The sequence below is a fragment of the Stenella coeruleoalba genome (assembly GCF_951394435.1).
Source record: "Stenella coeruleoalba genome assembly, chromosome: 2".
Lineage (NCBI taxonomy): Eukaryota > Metazoa > Chordata > Mammalia > Artiodactyla > Delphinidae > Stenella > Stenella coeruleoalba.
In genome coordinates this window covers 47,248,906-47,268,299 of record NC_137147.1, presented here as the reverse complement: position 1 = coordinate 47,268,299, position 19,394 = coordinate 47,248,906, and the positions used below count along the sequence as shown (strand labels likewise).

The 19,394-nt window shown below is 35.8% G+C and overlaps 1 protein-coding gene across 1 annotated transcript; it reads left to right on the top strand.

Moving 5' to 3' along the window:
• Nucleotides 1–217: 217 nt before the first annotated feature.
• PSMC6 (proteasome 26S subunit, ATPase 6) lies at nt 218–19,007 on the top strand. Its single transcript, XM_079912815.1, has 14 exons — nt 218–347; nt 1,365–1,444; nt 1,536–1,575; nt 1,822–1,874; nt 4,572–4,639; nt 5,246–5,360; nt 7,166–7,253; nt 8,941–9,002; nt 9,087–9,210; nt 9,578–9,639; nt 11,197–11,317; nt 11,461–11,541; nt 15,284–15,355; nt 18,198–19,007. Exons 1-14 carry the CDS (start codon nt 221–223, stop codon nt 18,314–18,316), a joined length of 1,212 nt encoding a protein of 403 aa, XP_079768941.1. The 5' UTR covers nt 218–220; the 3' UTR covers nt 18,317–19,007.
• Nucleotides 19,008–19,394: the final 387 nt, after the last annotated feature.

Below are 19,394 nucleotides of genomic sequence, written 5' to 3'. Positions count from 1 at the left end.
GGGGACAGCGCCCTTGCTCTACCCAGGCTGACCTGCAGGGGATGGTGTATCTGGAGGTCTCCTTCGGTGCACGCCGGCACCCTAGCGCATAGAGACGCAGACGTTGGAGAAGTGGAGTGCAGAGGCGGTGCAAACCGGAAGGGGCAGTGTCTTCCACGAAACCCGCCCCTCCAGGGAGGCTCTCCTGTCTCGCCCCGCCCCTTCCCCCGCCCGGGCGGCCATGGCCATTCCCGGCATCCCCTATGAGCGGCGGCTTCTCATCATGGCGGACCCTAGAGATAAGGCGCTTCAGGACTACCGCAAGAAGCTGCTGGAGCACAAGGAGATCGACGGCCGTCTCAAGGAGTGTGAGTGCACCTTTCTTTCCACATAATCTCGTGCCCGGACCCGCTCCTGTCTCTGACAAAGCGGAGGCCTTTGGCCGAGCTCGGCAACCGAGCCCCGAGGAGAGAAGGCCTCAGTCTGGAGACAAGGCGCTTTGTCATCCCCGCCTATAGCTTCGGAAGCCGAGCTTCTTCACGCCTCTTCGGGCGTGAAAATGGACCAGTCTGGTCCAGGTGACAGAGAGAACATCCCCAGTTCTGAGATGGAATTGGAAGATGACCAGAGGGGAGTGGGGAAGAAGTGGGTCACAGGGATGTTTCCAGGTTAAGGTGCAAGGAGTGCGGTGTTGGTGGAGTCCCGGGACCCGGAGGCGGAAAGAGACTTGAGTCAAAGAAGCTCAAGCAAGAGACGAGACTCGGGTAGTTGGCTTGTTAGTGGAATGGAAAGCCGAACGCGGAGTTTAAGAGAGAAGGGGTCCATCGGTCAATCATAGTCCTCTTCTTTTTTCCTCGTGTTTTGAATTGTGCTCTGTCAGGCACACAATTTTCCCTTACTCCTGAACCAAAAGAGTACTTATAATTTTTCTTAGTGCACCGTCACTGACAAACCTGAATGGTTTAAATAATGAAGGAAGACCTTAACTGTATAATTCTGTGGCGCTTTATTTAGGTTAGAAAGCCAAAGTGACAGTTCATGTGGGTAGGTGAAGTGAGGAAGGGTCTAACTCTTTTATCATTCGGGTTTGTAATCTCAAATCCGGAAGTGTCAGAATGTCAATATCTGTTATGAATGTAACCTCATATGTGCTCAAACAAGTAAGTATTCCTGATCAAGAAAATAAAAACATGGTGCTTTCTCTGTAACATTTCGTTTTTAAACATGTCATCTACAAATGGCATTATGTTTTCTGTGGTTTGATATAGTGCATATAAAATACACGTAAAGTGAAATAGACTTAAATAAACTTAAATAAAGTGAGACTTAGTGACTTAAACTCGCTAAGATTATTTAATTTAAAATGTTCAAATTATATTTTTCAGTAAGGGAACAATTAAAAGAACTTACCAAGCAGTATGAAAAGTCTGAAAATGATCTGAAGGCCCTACAAAGTGTTGGGCAGGTAGGTAATGGAGTTTGGGGTGTAGAGGGTGATGGTGATTTGTTTTTTTAGCTCTTGGCAAAAAGTAATGCTTTTTTTTTTTCTTTCTTAGATTGTGGGTGAAGTACTTAAGCAATTAACTGAAGAAAAATGTAAGTGTATTAGATTGTTAGTAAAGAAAAAAAGAGCAGACTCCCCTCCCTCCCACCACCAACTTTTGAAATGCTTATTATTTTAATGACCTGTAATGAAGGTAGATGATATTATTGCATAGACTAAGTTGTCTTTCAATTCTTGTCTTTTGGAGAACAGAAATAAAACTCAATCTGCCATCAATGTGGATATATTTATTTTTTACTTTCTATTTTTCAATTTGTTTTTTCATTTTCTTCCTCTAGTCATTGTTAAAGCTACAAATGGACCAAGATATGTTGTGGGTTGTCGTCGACAGGTAACATTTTACATTTCTATAGTGCTTTATAATTGACAAAAGCGCTTTCATGTAAGGTATTTAATTCTCAAGGTAAGCAGGTCAGGCATTATGCCCATAACTCCCAAAGGTGACTTGTTCAGATATAGCTAATTATTAGCAAAGCCTGAACTCAGACCATGGGTTTGACTCCCGGTAGTCTCTACTTTTCTGCTCTATTGCATTGCCTCAGTCAGCTCTACACACTGAGAAATCAAAGAATTTTAGAAGTGAAAGAATCTCAGATTATTTTATTTTAGTGTCTTTTTTTGAAGAGGTCTTAAAAGTATTAGACCTTATAAATTACATTTTATATTTAAACATTCAAAAATATTACTTATAGTCTTTACTAGAGGCTAAATTGATTTTGTATGAGTTCATTTAAATTAGAATCGGCAAATTGAAATAACTCCAGATTTTATCTTGCAGTCATCAAAAATCACCAACAAATGGCTTTGGATCATTTAGTAGCCTCTGAAGCCAATTTATGTACTACCCTATTCTTTAGAAAGCGTCTTTAGCGAATTCTTATAAACTCATTGGAAGAGCTTTCTAAACTGAGTATTTGTTGTGTCAGGTTCAGGTTTTAAAAGATTGATATGACATGGCTATAGAATTGAATTTTTCCTAGGGACTAAATTCAGTCTTAAGATTTTGCCTAGCATGTAAGTGGGATGACATTTTCTAAATCAAAATTTCAGTTGCCTAATCCGACAGAGGATATTTATGTCCCTTTCAGGGCCCTCTGGATGCCAAAAGTTGGCATGTCTAAGATATTTTGTGGTTGTATGAGGGGCAAGAGAGTATTTGAAAACTGGAAAATATTAGAAAAGCCAGAGTATATATTCCCTATAGATGTAAATGTTGAAATAGCTTCATATTCATCTCTGTTTAAGCTCATTTTCAAGTACAGTGGTCCCTTGTTATCCGTGGGGTGTATGTTCCAAGACCCCCAGTGGATGCCTGAAACCTGGGCATATACCAAACCTTATATATGCTATGTTTTTTCCTCTACATACATACCTATGATAAAGTTTAATTTAAAAATTATGCACAGAAACAGATTAACAAAAATAATAATAAAATAGAGCAATTATTAAAAAAATATGCTGTTACAAAAGTCATGTGAATGTGGTCTCTCTCAAAATATCTTGTACAAATTTAATGCCTTTTCCATCTTAACTCAGCACTTGTCATGCCCTGTCGCCATAACTTTTGCAGTTTGAGGCGTGACAGCAAAACTAGCACAGGTTTCTTTTTTCTTCTTCACAAGTGCATGGATAGAAGATTCGTTCTTACTCTAGATTATAGCAACCTCAGCATTTGATTTTTATTTCCTTATTAAGTCGAGAACTTTCCCCGTTTCATTAGGAAGCGGTCTGTGGCTTCTCTTTGCCATATCTGAATGGCCAGCATCACTACCATTGTGCTTTGGGGCCATTATTAAGTAAAATAAGGATTATTTGACCACAAGTACTTCAGTCAGCAGGACAGTGGATCTGATAACCGAGAGGGCTACTAATACGCTGGACAAAGGGATGATTCATGTCCCAAGGACAGAGCTTTCATCACGCTACTCAGAACAGCATGAAATTTAAAACTTAGGATTAGTTTATTTCTGGAATTTTTCATTTAATATTTTCAGGTAACTGAAAATGTGGATAAGGGGAGGACTACTGTACCTGACAATTATTCTTAGTTTAATCCATTATATTAAACCTAGTATTTAGCATATCTTCACTTCATTTTAATTGGCACTAAATCCTAAACTGAGCGCTGTTTGCAAAATCCTGTGAAAAGTGGTCAGTAATTTGTATGATTCTGAAATTGTATTGGCAAGCAGTTTATTATTTTTTTTGTTGCACTTTTCGAAAAAACGAAAAAATTATAGTTTTTTCGAAAAATAACTTTATTTTTGACAAGTAACAGCCTGAGTGTGATTTGAATCTATTTGGATAGATTCTCTCCACTTCTATCCAAATAAGTTAAATATGCCAATAAATTGTTTAGTATGATTCAACTTAATATGTACAGTAATATATTTACCATAGTGTCTGGCATGTAGCAAAAGCATGAATGAAGGTTGCTGGGGTTTTTTTGTTTGTTCTTTAGAATTTTAATAAAAAATCTCTAAGGGGAAATAGAGTGCATATCCCCCTTATCTCCTATGATCACATAACACATACTTCCCAAAACTATAGTTTTTAAAATAAATCTAATGGATATACCTTTAAGATGCTTTCCTGTCCTTCCCCTCCAAATGTTCATTAAGGGATTTCTGTATAAATGCTTTGGTACCAATTGCCAAAGTCACTGTACTACAGTGCCTAAATCAAAATAATGAGCAAAACTATATTAAATAGTGAGCCTTTGAAAGTAAAATATTGCAGTCAGTTCCTTCTTCAAAAACAAGGTTGTTGCCACCTCAGACTTTATATATTAGTGATTTCTCATTTCACACTGAGATTGCACAAAAGGGCGCTCTTTTAAGGAGCAGAAGGAAATAACTTTGAATTACTACTTTTTATAAACCCTTCCCTTGGGCATGGTGTTTATAATCTAATCTTAGTGTTCTCTCGGAAGGGTAAAAATGATTATTTGGCTTCTAACTATGCTCTTGTTAGAGTGTTATTCCCCTTTTCAAGTGTTTGGGTAACACCTTTTGTTTTACACAATTAGCTTGACAAAAGTAAGCTGAAGCCAGGAACAAGAGTTGCTTTGGATATGACTACACTAACTATCATGAGGTACGTTTCTTGTACTATTTAGTTTACGTCTCATTTTCACGGAGGGAAGATTTTATCCAAAATATATGCTTCTTGAGATCACTGAATGTTTTGCCACTTTTCAGCTTTTCCTAATTTCAAATTAATTTAAACATTTTTTTTTTTAAAAAATAATAAATTTATTTATTTGGCTGCATTGGGTCTTCATTGCTATGCATGGGCTTTCTCTAGTTGCAGCGAGCGGGGGCTACTCTTTGTTGCGGTGCACGAGCTTCTCATTGTGGTGGCTTCTCTTGTTGTGGAGCACAGGCTCTAGGCACTTGGGCTTCAGTAGTTGTGGCACGCGGGCTCTGTAGTTGTGGCTTGCAGTCTCTAGAGCGCAGGCTCAGTAGTTGTGGTGCATGGGCTTAGCTGTTCCATGGCATGTGGGATCTTCCGGACCAGGGCTCGAACCCGTGTCCCCTGCATTGGCAGGCGGATTCTTAACCACTGCACCACCAGGGAAGTCCCAACATGATTTTCCAAGATCACCTACAGGTGCTTGCATAAGCAAGTCATTTATACTCTATTTGTAGGCTGAGAGAAAATACATCTTTTAAAAGAAAAATACACACCTTATCATTACAGGTATTTGCCAAGAGAGGTGGACCCACTGGTTTACAACATGTCGCATGAGGACCCCGGGAATGTTTCTTATTCTGAGATCGGAGGTTTGTCAGAACAGATTCGGGAGTTACGAGAGGTTGGTAGTGTGTGCTTTATTCTCTGAACTTACTAAGAAGTAGTATGGGTTTTAAAATGCCTGAAGGGAGAAAGAGGATGTAAAATCACTTTATCCAAATAGTGTTTACTGAATATTATAGATATAATATTTTTGCCAAGAGAAGAAAAGCACTGAATCTCTAGCTATGAAAATTATGGGTTTTTGTTAAATTTGGAGATAATTTGGTGTTTGAAAAATCCTGCTCTTTTTATGACCAAGAAGGAAAAAAAGCTAAGAATAATGGATGTAATCCACTGCCCATACCATCTGGTATTTTGTTTATCTTAGTAGTTTAGTTGGGTCAGAGCACATTTGGATAGTGTGTGTAATGTAGTTTTTCCCATAACCTCATTGATTTCCTATTGCCCTTAAATAGAGTAAGTTATCTGTGCCTTAAATATTTTATTTTGATAAAGCTGTTTGCTGTCATCTAAGAAAAATATTGGCTTTAGCGTGGCTTAAACTTTAAGTTCTTACATGAAGAATCAAATCAGGGTTGCCTTGCTTTACAACACAGATAGCTTCTTAACAATTCTCTTTTAAGCAAATTACATTGTTGTATTGATTTCCTCTTAATTTAGGATGGAAATACTCAGGAATGAATTTGATTAATTAGAATGGCTTACATTATCTGATTTAAGCCCTAAACCAGTAGTTTTCAAACTTCAGCACTTTAAATTTTCTGGAACTCTTATTAAAGATACAGATTCCTAGGCCCTCTGCATGGTTTTGATGCAGTGGCTTGGGGGTGGGGCACAGGAATTAGCATTTAAACAAGCATTCCAGGTGATTATGAAACCAAGTTGTTTTTTTTTTTCAACCATACTTGCGGAAGCATTGGCCTAAGCATAAATAAAAGCCTATTCTTTTCACATTATAGTTAATGAAAAGAGGAAGAACAAGTGCTTCATGAAACAGTGAAATATTTTACAGTGATTTGCTGCATCAGCCATAGGAGCAGAATGAATCTCTCTCACACACACAGACACACGCACACACACCAAGGACATGCGGTATACATCTGCAGACAATTGCGAATATTAATTTCTCACAATTTTGACGTGTCTTAATCATACCTTATGGACAGAGTTATTCAGTAGAGGTTTATCTCTCAAGTAAAGAGTTTAAACTGGGCAGTCAAATCCTCACTTTTGCTGTTCTCCACTTCTCTTTCTTTGAATCAGTCTTAACATTGAGAGCAGAATTTATGGGTTTTTTTAAGACTACTATGACAAAATACCAACATAAGAAAATTTTATGTACCATTTCTCTTAGTGGCAGTTATATCTTACCAAAGTTCCCCATTTTATAATTATTTTTTGTTGTATTCAGATGCACACCAGTGTAATCTTTTTGTTTTTTTGCTTAACTGATTTTTTGTAGTGTTAATTATTTCGTTGAGGCATAATTTACCTTCAGTAAAATTCACGTTTTTTAAGTGTACAGTTCAAATGTGTTTGACAGATTATATGCCTGTGCAAACATCACTCTAATCAAGTGTGTGGTTATTTTAGCAAGTGTATTAAATAATAAATAGTTCAAATTACCACATGCTTTTTAATTAATTAATTTAAAAAATATTTTAAGATTTTTAGATTTAAGAGGTATCTTACATCTATCTGAAGAAAAACCTCTAATATAAATGGTTTTACATAGCACTGAATTCTAGATCTATTACGAATTATGATGTATGTACATAAATCTGCTGATAGTTTACTTAAAATATTTGAAAGTACATCAAAATCTTTATTAACGTTTTAAGAAACATGCAACTTCTTTTCTAGGTAATAGAATTGCCTCTTACAAACCCAGAATTATTCCAACGTGTAGGAATAATACCTCCAAAAGGCTGTTTGTTATATGGACCACCAGGTTGGTATTAAATCATGTCTGCCCCACTATGAGCGAATGAATGAATGAAGGAGTAAAAAAATGAGATGGAGATAATTAATGTGACAATTCCAGCCTCCATTCTGTTCAGAGTAAGGAAGGGATTGGGGATGTGTGTCTACTGTTTTCTTAGTCTTGCTTAGTCCTCTTGTGCTTCATAGGGTATATATATCTAAACATGCCATGTGATTCTAAGCAATGGTCTTGTGTGGTTCACAGACCTCTGGGTGTCCCAGAGACACTTTCAGGGATTCTGCAAGGTCAGAATTACTCTTGTAATACTAAGATGTCAACACAGTGAAAAAGAAAAAAGCAACTAACATCTGTGCTGATGGTGCAAAGCAATGAGGGTAAAGCTACTCATACCATAGTATGAATCAATTAAGTCAGTGGCACAAAATGGTATAGTAGTCATTGTGTTTGGGGCCACTCACATTTGCAGTATTTTTAAAAAAAGATGTCAGTTTCACTTTAAAATGTCCTTGCTAAAGCATTAAAAATATTAACTTTTGATCCTTGAATAATGTGTTGTATTCTGTGATGAAATGGAAAATGCATATAAAGTACTTCTGTTGCATACTGAATAAGATATCTCCAGGAAAAGCATTTGTGTGATTATTTGAGTTGCCTGCTGTATTAGCTGCTTTTCACGGAATGCCATTTTTACTTGAAAGGATAATTTACAGTCAGTTATCAGACTGGTTATTGGTTACCTTGCACACATTTTTTTTTTAAAATTTATTATTTATTTATTTATTTTTGGCTGTGTTGGATCTTCATTGCTGTGCGCGGGCGTTCTCTAGTTGCGGCGAGCAGGGGCTACACTTCGTTGCTGTGTGCGGGCTTCTCATTGCGGTGGCTTCTCTTGTTGCAGAGCAGGGGCTCTAGAGCCCAGGCTCAGTAGTTGTGGTGCACGGTTTAGTTGCTCCATGGCATGTGGGATCTTCCTGGACCAGGGATCAAACCCATGTCCCCTGCATTAGCAGGTGGATTCTTAAGCACTGTGCCACCAGGGAAGTCCCTGCACACATTTTTTTAAAAAAATGAATGAAGTTAGCCAATCATGTTAAAGCAAACAACTGACACCATCTGTAGCCAGTGATAAATTTGAGCTTTCAAACGAAAATTAAGTTTTTGAAAACTTTACCTCTGGTATTATGAGCTTGACAACTTTCCAATGTGTTTGTTAATATAAGACAGGATGAGATCGGAGATGGTATTAACAAATGTGACTTTTTAATATTATATAATGGAAAATGCCAGTATTTGGAAGATTTTCATAACCCACTGAATCAGTAGTTTCCAAATAACAAATACTTGATATTACAATATCATACGTAGGCAAAGGTCCACTCAGTGTTCAGTATATCCCAATGTATTTGAATGTACAAGTTTCCATCACAGTCTCTTTGTAAGTTGGCTTTGATATATTTCTAAAGTTATGTATTCAGTTTGCTTAAAATAAAATTAGAAGGGATATTTTGAATAAAATTTTAAATTTTAATATTGAGAGTGGAAGTGCTTTGGGATTTTAAATGATTTTAAATGCTTTTATTTAAGACTTAGCTTCCATTTTGCAAAATTTACTATTCAAAGGATTACATTCTTAAAGGCTTTTGAAAATTTGTTTTACTTTCCATTTAATTAGGACTTCATTTATCATTCCTAGGTACAGGAAAAACACTCTTGGCACGAGCTGTTGCTAGCCAGTTGGATTGCAATTTCTTAAAGGTAAAGGGAATATTCTTTTTGTAGCTATTGAAAATAAATTTTATTTGAATTTTCCTATGTTTACCATGTTTTTCCTTTAATCAGGTTGTATCTAGTTCTATTGTAGACAAGTACATTGGTGAAAGTGCTCGTTTGATCCGAGAAATGTTTAATTATGCCAGGGACCATCAGCCATGCATCATTTTTATGGATGAAATAGATGCTATTGGTAAGAATAACACTTCTTAAAATTTATTTTAAACTTTTCTTGAACTGTTAGGAATATTTTTTTAATCTAAAAGAACTTTTCCCCTCTCTTTTCACCTCTAACTGCAATTTGTGTGAAGTAGCAAAATGAATTGAATGTTACTTTAAAAAAATTCTTAAGAAAGTTTAACCACTCTCAATAAATAACCTTTAACATTGAGAAAATGATAAACATACCAAAATCAATTCGAATTTTGTCAGTGTAATTCTTGTTAATTTATTTTCATCTTAATGTTTTAAACCCCAGACACTATCATTTTCATATTTTCTTAAATGATGCTTAAAGAGGAAAGGAGTAATGCATACGAGTTTCCACATCATTATTTTAGGTGGTCGTCGGTTTTCTGAGGGTACTTCAGCTGATAGAGAGATTCAGAGAACTTTAATGGAGGTAATATTTGGTAAAGCCTGTTTGTAAAGAAATCAATGTTTATAAAGTGAAGAAGTGAACATTGGATATTTGAAGGTCAAAATATGGATAATGGTTTAAATGAAGAATGCACTTAAGTATGAAATTTGAAAGTACAGTATTGACAGGAATGAACAGTTTTCTTTACCACAATCTCTAGTAAGAAAATGAGTACTAGAAAATAATAGGGATATCTGCAAAATTTCATGTGAGTTACAGCTGTACCGTTCTACATTTTTTGAGCAGACTGGCCATTTAAAAAATTATATATTGTACTTACATTGTGAATGTGATTTTGTGTTAGTTTTATTCAGATATTTTATGAGTGACAAATATATTTAAACTAGTGGCAGTAAATGAATTGTAACTATGTATGAGGCTGCTCTAAAAATTACTAATACTTTCCTCTCTTTATTGCTGAGAGTGAAAGGAAACTAAAATAGTTTTGATTATTGAAGATGGATGATGGGATATTGAAATGTATATTAAAGTCTTTTCCCACTCCACATTCTGTGAAAGTGATGGCAAGATTCCAAACACATTTTCCAACTCCTATGAATAGATAGGTAGCATAGGTAATGCATTGTCAACTACTGTCTCAGTAGGGGTATTTGAAAATTGTTTTTTATAAATTGTCTGCTCAGAAAAGACAGTATTTTAAAATTAGTTGTAGAGTCTATTAGAAGCCTTAAATTGAGGTATTTTTTTTAAAACGCAGATACTAGTTTTATTCATGTAGCTGATACGTTGTTAGCTAACACTTAGGGTATGTTAGACATATTGGCATGAAGAAATAGACATATTGTCAGGCTAGCTTTGTTTTAAAGTGTTTGTTGAATGCAGTTAGATTTTTCAACATTTATTCAAGAAAACTTTAGGAATTGAAGGAAATGTGTTAGGTATCTCAGTATTTCTGTGTAAGTAGAATTATTTGAAAAGATATTTAATGGATTTATTATCAAGTTTGTAGAAAATCATTGTTTCCAGTTATCCTGATGTAAATTTTATGTCTGGCATGCCATAAGCTCTTGAAACATTATTTTAAAAGTAATTGTAACAAAAAAATTCGAACATTGGAAATCAGGTCCACATAACTTAGTTTCATAATTCGTGACTGGATGGATGCCTTCAGATTTATTAAAACTATCTGATAGCTATACAAAGGTACATAGTTGAATAATCTATCTTGGAGACTTCCCTGGCAGTCGATTGGTTAAGACTCTGTTCTTCCCCGGCAGGGGACACGGGTTCGATCCCTGGTCGTGGAACTAAGATCCTGCATACTGCAAGGCACGGCCAAAAAAAACCCATTAAATAATCTATCTTGGAACTTTTAGGATGGAATATATATCCCTTTATGTAAGAGAGAAAAAAATATGATTCCATCAAACGATCATTCTGCACATCACATATGTATCTGTAAGCAATACATTTCATGGTCTTAGTCATTTTATAAAAGGTGTGTGCTATGTGTTTTTTCAATGGTTGGGATGCTTTATAAAATGTGCCTTTGATTTATATTCACAAATATATTCTTAGCTACTGAATCAGATGGATGGATTTGATACTCTACATAGAGTTAAAATGATCATGGCTACAAACAGACCAGATACACTGGATCCTGCTTTGCTTCGTCCAGGCAGATTAGATAGAAAAATACGTAAGTTAAGCTTTTGTGCCTGCTGTCCATTTCCCTTTGTCTATGTCCATTTCTCTTCCCATACCTCCTCCTCACCCCCTACTTTATTTAAAAAACAAAAAACCTGACTGCAAAAGAATTTCTTATAATTTTCTTATTTTCAGATATTGATTTACCAAACGAACAAGCAAGGTTAGATATATTAAAAATCCATGCAGGTCCCATTACAAAGCATGGTGAAATAGGTAAGTAAATAACCTATTTTATATATATTTACATTTGGTAAATGAAGTAAAATGCTATTGAATATCACTGATAGTCTACCAAATCTAGTTTTAAATTCAGGAAACATGGTGGTCTTGAATTTAGCTAATAGTTATTGAGCATGTGCTGTATGCTAAGAATTGTTCTAAGTGCTGAGGATATAGCAATGAACAAAACAGATAAATTCCTGCCTTTATATAACTTACATTTTTGTCAGGAAAGGCAGGTGAAGAAAGTAAAATATTCACTTGACCCTTGAGCAAAATGGGTTTGAACTGTGTGGGTCTACTTATACGTGGATTTTTTTTTTAACTAGTAAATGCTATAGTACTACCTGGTTGGGGTTGGTTGAATCCACAGATGCAGAACCATGAACATGGAGGGCCGCGATGAGTTACATGCAGATTTTCGACTGTGCCACCAGGGAAGCCCGAATGTATACATTTTGAATAGAGGTGGGGAGGAGGAGACACAGGGAACGCCTTACCAAGGTGATTTTTAAGCAGTGACCTAAAAGGTGAAGGAGCTAAGTATGGATATTTGGGGGAAATTTGCGGAGGGAACAGCAAGTAAGAAGGCCTTGAAGTAGGTGTGTGCATGGAACATTCCAGGAGCAGTATAGAGGTCAGGGTGTCTGTGGCAGAGTTATTGGGATGGTAGCAAGTGAAATAAATCATAGAAGTAATGGGGATCAGATTGTATAGAGCCTTACTGAGGCCGTTGTGTAGGAACTTCGGCTTTTGTTTTTAGTGAAATGGATTCCATTGGAGGATTGTGAGCAGAGGAATGATATGACCTTACTTTTTATTGTTTTTAACTTTGTATTACAGAAAATTAGAAATACATAAAAGTAGAGATGAGTATAATCTTATCAGGAATTCATCCCCCAGCTTCAGTAATTAACCCTTGGCCCATCTTGTTTCATCTGTAATCTCTCCCACCTCTTACCTTCCTTCTGGGTTTTTAAAAAGCAAATTCCAGGGCTTCCCTGGTGGCGCAGTGGTTGGGAGTTTGCCTGCCAATGCAGGGGACACGGGTTCGTGCCCCGGTCTGGGAGGATCCCACGTGCCGCGGAGCGGCTGGGCCTGTGAGCAATGGCCGCTGAGCCTGTGCGTCTGGAGCCTGTGCTCCGCAACGGGAGGGGCCGCAGCAGTGAGAGGCCCGCGTACCACACACACACAAAAAAAGCAAATTCCAGTAATTATCATTTCATCTGTAAATATTTCAGAATTCACTTATGTTAAATAGATCATCTGGCTGCAGCTAGAGGGACAAGGATAGAGACAAGAGGATCTATTAGGAGGTTATTTCAGTAATGCAGGCAAAAGATGATGGTGGCTTGGTCCAAGGTGGTAGCAAAATCTTTTAAAATAATGAGATTCTGGACATATTTTGAAAATAGAGGTGACAGGGCTTGCTAATGAATCAGATGTAGGGTGTGAGCTAAAGAGAAGAACCAGGGAAGACTTAGGTTTTTTACTCATGCAACTGAACAAATGGAATTGCCATCAATTAAAGCAAGGGAAGACTGGAAAGATTCGATTTTAAAGGGAGAATGAGGAATTTGATTCTGGCAATATTTAATTTGAGATGCCAATTAGATAGCCAAGTAAAGATGTTGATTAGTAATTCTGTGTGCATCAATAGTTCGTTGGGGTGGCCTGTGCTAGAGTTATAAATGTGGCTAATATCAGCATAAAAATGGTTCCAAGGAAGAGAATGTTGATAGAGAAGGGATTCAAAACTGAGCTAATTCCAGCATTAAGAAGTTGAGAGGAAATAAAAAAAGTTGAGAGGAAGAACCATCAAAGGAGACTGAGGAAGGTTAGTCACAGAGATAGGAGTTAACCAGGACCTGATGGTGTCCTGGAGAATAAATGAAGAAATACTATAGGGAGGGACTAATTTCCTGTCAAATGCTGACAATGGGTCTGATAAGAAGAGTTCTGAGATTGGATTTACTATGTGAAGATCATTGGTGACCTTATCAAAAGAAATTTCTTTGGAGTGGTAGGAGTGAGAGCCTTGTTCGAATGGATATCAGAGAGATGGGGACAAGAGGCATTGAGTTTAGCCACCTCTTTCAAGGCGTTCTCTAGCGAAGGGGAGAAGAGAAGAAATGGAGCTGCAGCAGAAATGGAGATGAGGACTTGGGGTTTTCTTTAAGATGCATGTACTTACAACACTTTTTTTTTATGCTGATGGGAATGATCTAGGAGAGAGATACAAGTTGATAATGTGCTTTTTTTTGAAGAGAGGTTGGCTTTGTCTATGAGCATAGACTTCTCAGGAGAATAGGAGGAAAGGCAGCATATATTAGATGCTGATGATAACAGGTTCTTAAATATGGCAGGTACTTAGAGGATTTTTCTTCTGAATGCGTTTATTCTCTCAGTGAAATAGAAAGCAAGTTAAGAGTGAAAATGGGAAAGTACTGTTAGAGATTTGAGGACAGGAAAAATTACAAAATAGTTATAGAAGTGAGAGACTGGACTAGTGTAAAGGCCAGCAAGCCATGTATTCTATTGTGGGCTAAATTCTGTATGCCTTCTGTTTTTGTAAATAAAGTTTTGTTGTAGCACAACCACTCCCATTCATTTACATATTGTCTATGACTACTTTCCCACTACAGTGGCAGAAATGAGTAGTTTTGACAGAGACCATATGATCTACAAAGTCTGAAGTATTTACTGTCTTGCCCATTACAGAAAGTTTGCTGACCCCTGGACTAGAGGCATCTAGTATAATTGCCAAGCAACTTTAAAAACTTTTTACGAGTTAGTGGTCCAAAATAATTACAAATAGTTGACCATTGCCTTTCTCATTACTCATGTGAAAGTTTTGAGTTGGAAAGACTGAACTGAATTTACCAGCTTCTTCCAATACTGAGCTCTTGCTAGGTGCCAGATGCTGTGCTAACCTTAGGAATTTCTGCTCTCCAGAAGCTTACATGAACTTGAACCTGAATGAAGACTAATTAATGAATTATCTGTGTGATTTCAAATAGAGATTGACATACTCCAGATTGCCTGACAAGGGTGTCTTATCACAGTTTTTCACATTGTAGTAGCTTATGTGTCTCTTCTCGCTATTCTACATCAAGTCCGTAACTGCTACCTTAAACCAGCAGCAGCTCTTCATTTCGTCTGTCACGTGGATAGAAGGGTCACTTAACTATTACTGTTATCATAGATCTGATACCTCAACACTTGGAGCTTTCACAGAAACCAGAAAAGCTAGTCAGTGTTTACTCTAGCATTTAAAAATTCTGTATGATAAAATGATGTCTGAAGACTATTTTTGGTATATTTTATATTTGCCTTATGTGATTAAATTCCATTGTGGTTACAGTTGGTTTTGAATATTCTAGATTTATTCAAATTAGATACTTGGTTACAGTTTTAATAAAAGTCATAGCTTGACATATCTAAAGTTCACATGCACTTAACAGTTTCTCTGTGTAGAAACAGGTTAAGATGCTTTCAGATCTTGATATTTCTTGGTCTTAGAGTTTTAGAAGTATGTTTATTTCTGCTTGGTGCTGGTTTACTTAATAGAAGTATTGATTTTTGTTGTTAACGTTGTGGAATGTTAACAGAGTTGATGCCTAGCTGACTAAATTCGAAGCAGGCTCTTAAGTTAAATTTTCTATATGGGAATAAATCCAAAAAAGGTCTCCTATCATTATTTTTTTAACTGATTTCCAGTATTTTTCCTAAACAGATTATGAAGCAATTGTGAAGCTTTCAGATGGCTTTAATGGAGCAGACCTGAGAAATGTTTGTACTGAAGCAGGTAAGGGTTTAAAGTACAGTTTTTACTATTGATTTTGATTTGTTTAATTTGCTAAAAATGTGTTTGAGTTTGTCCAAAAGCAGAGCCTGAGCTTTGCAAGGATTTGAGTGCTTGTTATTTTCTGGGAAATTGATTCCAAGAAGTAGAGAATAGGGCAAGTGAAATGGGAAGAGGGAAAGCTGTTATAAGGGTGCATCACTGAAATAACTTGTAAGCAAGAGGGGTTTGATTCTGATGAGACCTCAGAGAAACATACAGAATTCTTTCCAGGATTATCTGGCTGAAATATGGGAGACTAGACATTTATTTACCAGCTGTCATCCTCCATTCCTCCGTGGGATGAGATTTGCCCTTGAGGATGTTAACTTCTTTGCACTTATGGATGCCTTAGGGTAGAATGTGGAAAGACATGCATAGTGATAGCATGCTGTCCCCCTGGAGTAAGTCTGAGACTGTACAGAGCTATCTGCCACACCTGTGGCTGAAATCCGACTGGGCCAGCACTGGGGGTATCTGCTACAAAATGGATGACATGCCTTCTGATACTAGCCTGTCAGTAGTTAACCTTTGAAAGATTGATTTATGAATTTTGTGTTCATTCAACTTGTGGAAATGTAGTAGTTTTTTAGTATAATTTTTTCTGTGGATTGTGTGATTTTATTTTTATTTCTGGTACCAAGTGGCTTTAAAACCATACATATGGTCATTTAGTTTTTGTCCTCCACACAGAATCTTAAAATTAAAAAAATATCTACAGTAGATTTTATAGTCACTGACTTTCATAGGTTGCATATGAACACTTTTTAAGTATTACAATATGTGATTTCTTCTTGTTTTCATATCACCATTAGCCTTATTTTAACATTTCTTGTAAATTCAACAGACAGTGTTTAAAGAGGCTGCTCAGACATGGCTTCTCCATAGGAGTATCTTCATGGGTATACTGTGACTCAGTATCTGGATCAAAGATCTGCAGGTCCAGAAACTCTCAGTACAAATCACATAAATCATGCTCACAAAGACTTACTAGTAAACAAAAATATTAAAAGGTAAGCAGTCAGTAGCCTGAACTACTAGGGGTAACTTACGACATTCTCCTTTCAAAATCTACACTAGACCAAATTATTATTAGAAGCTTGCTTTGGTGAAGATGGAATCCAAACAAAAGCAGTATCTAAATCTTAAAGGCTGATACCATTAAATTATATTCTCTCTTTTTCCACATATTTTTTAAAAGTTTATTTTTAGCTATTTCCAATAAAGAACTATAACTTCTGTGTGGATTAAAATTTAAGCTTTTTAAACTTTTCATCTGGAGACATACTGAAATTCTTGAGTTTTCTTTTTATTAGTCTTCAAGCCTTTTTTGTTAACATATCTTTCTGTGAGTTAAAATATACTTGATTCAATTATAGTTGTCTTTTTCCATTCAAATCCTGAGATTGTCATCCTTTTTGGATTAGAATGTATCTCACATTCACTCATTCACTAAATAATGATTTGGAAACAGTAATATGCACAAGGTTTGGAAAAATAACTTGCCTAATTTAGTTACAGCCTTCTAAACAGGTTTTAAAACTTCACTATTAAAAAAACCAGTCATTTCCATTCACCTGATTTCTGAGGACAGCATAGAATGACTATTGCCAATATTCCTTATGTAGAAATCTTGAAAGGGAAGACAGGAAGTAACCCTTGCAATTTTCTATTGCAACCCACTCATTTTATGTTAGTGAAAATTCAGTATAAGCAGATCCTCAATGAAAATAGTAGTAGGATTCACTTAATTAGTAGATAGTGATAACTTACCAGCTTTAGCTTATCATGCAATTAGGATTGTCTCAAAATCTGGGACCCATATCTATGACACAACTAATGTTTAAAAAAAACCCACAAACCTTTTACCTCCTTGCCAAGTAGTATTTGACAAGTAACTTGTCAGAAACTTGAAAGCAAAAACTGAATGGTGATATTTGAATATGAAAGTCTTATAAAATACCAATTTGTACCTAAAAAAGGTAAATTTTCTCACATGAATAATGACACTGATTTTTGTTGACTTTCTTTAATTCCTATTCTCTATGCTTTTGATTATTAACAAGGAAAAGCTATGAAAATTACTGAGGTGTTTTGTGTTTTCCCAAACCATACATGTGCCCCCTGCTTCCAGGGGATTGCTGCCTGTAGAGTTAGGAAACTTCTGCCTAAAATGTGTATGTGTTATTGATAGTTGGGTTTTGTTTTGTTTTTTTCAAAATGACATTGGATACAGGGACTGTGTGAGGTGGAATTTAAGTATACAGATAATTGTCTCACTGTTTTCTAGCTTTTGGTTTGGAAAATAGTGCTCACTATAGTTACGGAAATTAATTGAACAATAATAGTGGTTTTTAGGAAATTAGAACTGTTGGCTGAGAAGTAATACATCTAAGCTCCTTCACATTTATTCCATAGAATAATATGACATTATTTAGTTTTCTTTAAAGTTTTTTGAGATATAATTGACATATTAGTTTCATGTATACAGCATAATGATTCAGTATTTGTATATATTATGAAATGATCACCATAATGAGTCTAGTTAACATTCCATCATCACACATAGAAAAGAAAAGTATTTTTTTCTTGTGATCTACTCAGCATCTTTCAAATACACAGTGCAGTATTAATAAGTATAGTCACCATGCTGTACATTACATCCCCAGGACTTATTTATTTTTTTAAGTGGGAGTTTGTACCTTTTGACCACCTTTACCCATTTCACCTACCCTCTCCCTTAGTTTTCTTATAATAAATAATTCACATATTAAATATAGCAGTCATGTTGTTTTATTCTCCACAGGTATGTTTGCAATTCGTGCTGATCATGATTTTGTAGTACAGGAAGACTTCATGAAAGCAGTCAGAAAAGTGGCTGATTCTAAGAAGCTAGAGTCTAAATTGGACTACAAACCTGTGTAATTTACTGTAAGATTTTTGATGGCTGCATGACAGATATTGGCTTAATGTAAAAATAAAGTTAAGGAAAATTATGTATTGGCAAAAATGATCTCATTAAAAGAGTATGAATAAAAATGTATATGAATAACATTGTAAAGATTAGTAATTCAGTAATTCTACTTTTAAGAAGTATGGAAGAAATTTGTATGTTTGTTAATGTTGCATTTATTGCAGCAGAAGTTATAAAAGAAGAGTATGTTGAAGCTTTTTGTATTTGCTGTGTATTTTGTAAAACCTTGAAAATGGTTTGAGACGGTAGTACCAGATAGTATTTCTTATGACTTATTTTATATCATTTGTTTTCCTCATCCTAAAAAGTTTAATAAAATCTGTTTGATTCAGTTCTCCTACATATATTCCTGTCTTTTATGAGACTACATTTACTATGGTCTAAACTATTTAATAACCAAGATGAAGTTGGGTTTAGGTCGTAGACTTTTGAATTTTATTTTAAAACAGTACCTATACTCAGTGTTCATGAGAGCATCTTGTTATATGTAACATAGATGTGTGTCTGTATATATTCCTCCTTCAAGAAAGCCTTTATTCTCCACCTACTATGATTAATCCGTGTGATAGTTAATTGAAATAGTACATGCACATCCATAACCATTTTTTAGATTATGATTAAAAGTAACATTTGCTATTTAAATATGACTTGGTTTTCTTGATTTATGTGAAATGATAGTTCCCTTTTGAGGAGGTTTGTACACTCTTCTCAGAAAGATTCACACATACATACACGCAATTTTGCATATATTAAAACTTAGGAGATTTATTATTTCCCAAGCTCACCCATGGACACTAGGTATCTATGGATACCAGGCTAAGGATCTGATGTAGGGGATGTTGATGTCAGAAATGTTCAGAACAAAAGTTCCGTTACCTATACACGATCTTTCTCATGTGGTAATTAAAGCTTTAACAAATTACAATCGGAAATCATCATTGGGCATCAATTAAGATTATGTTATTATTAAAGGTGCTGTTAAACAAAAGAAACTTCAGTTTCATAAACACTGAAGAATGAATGATATAT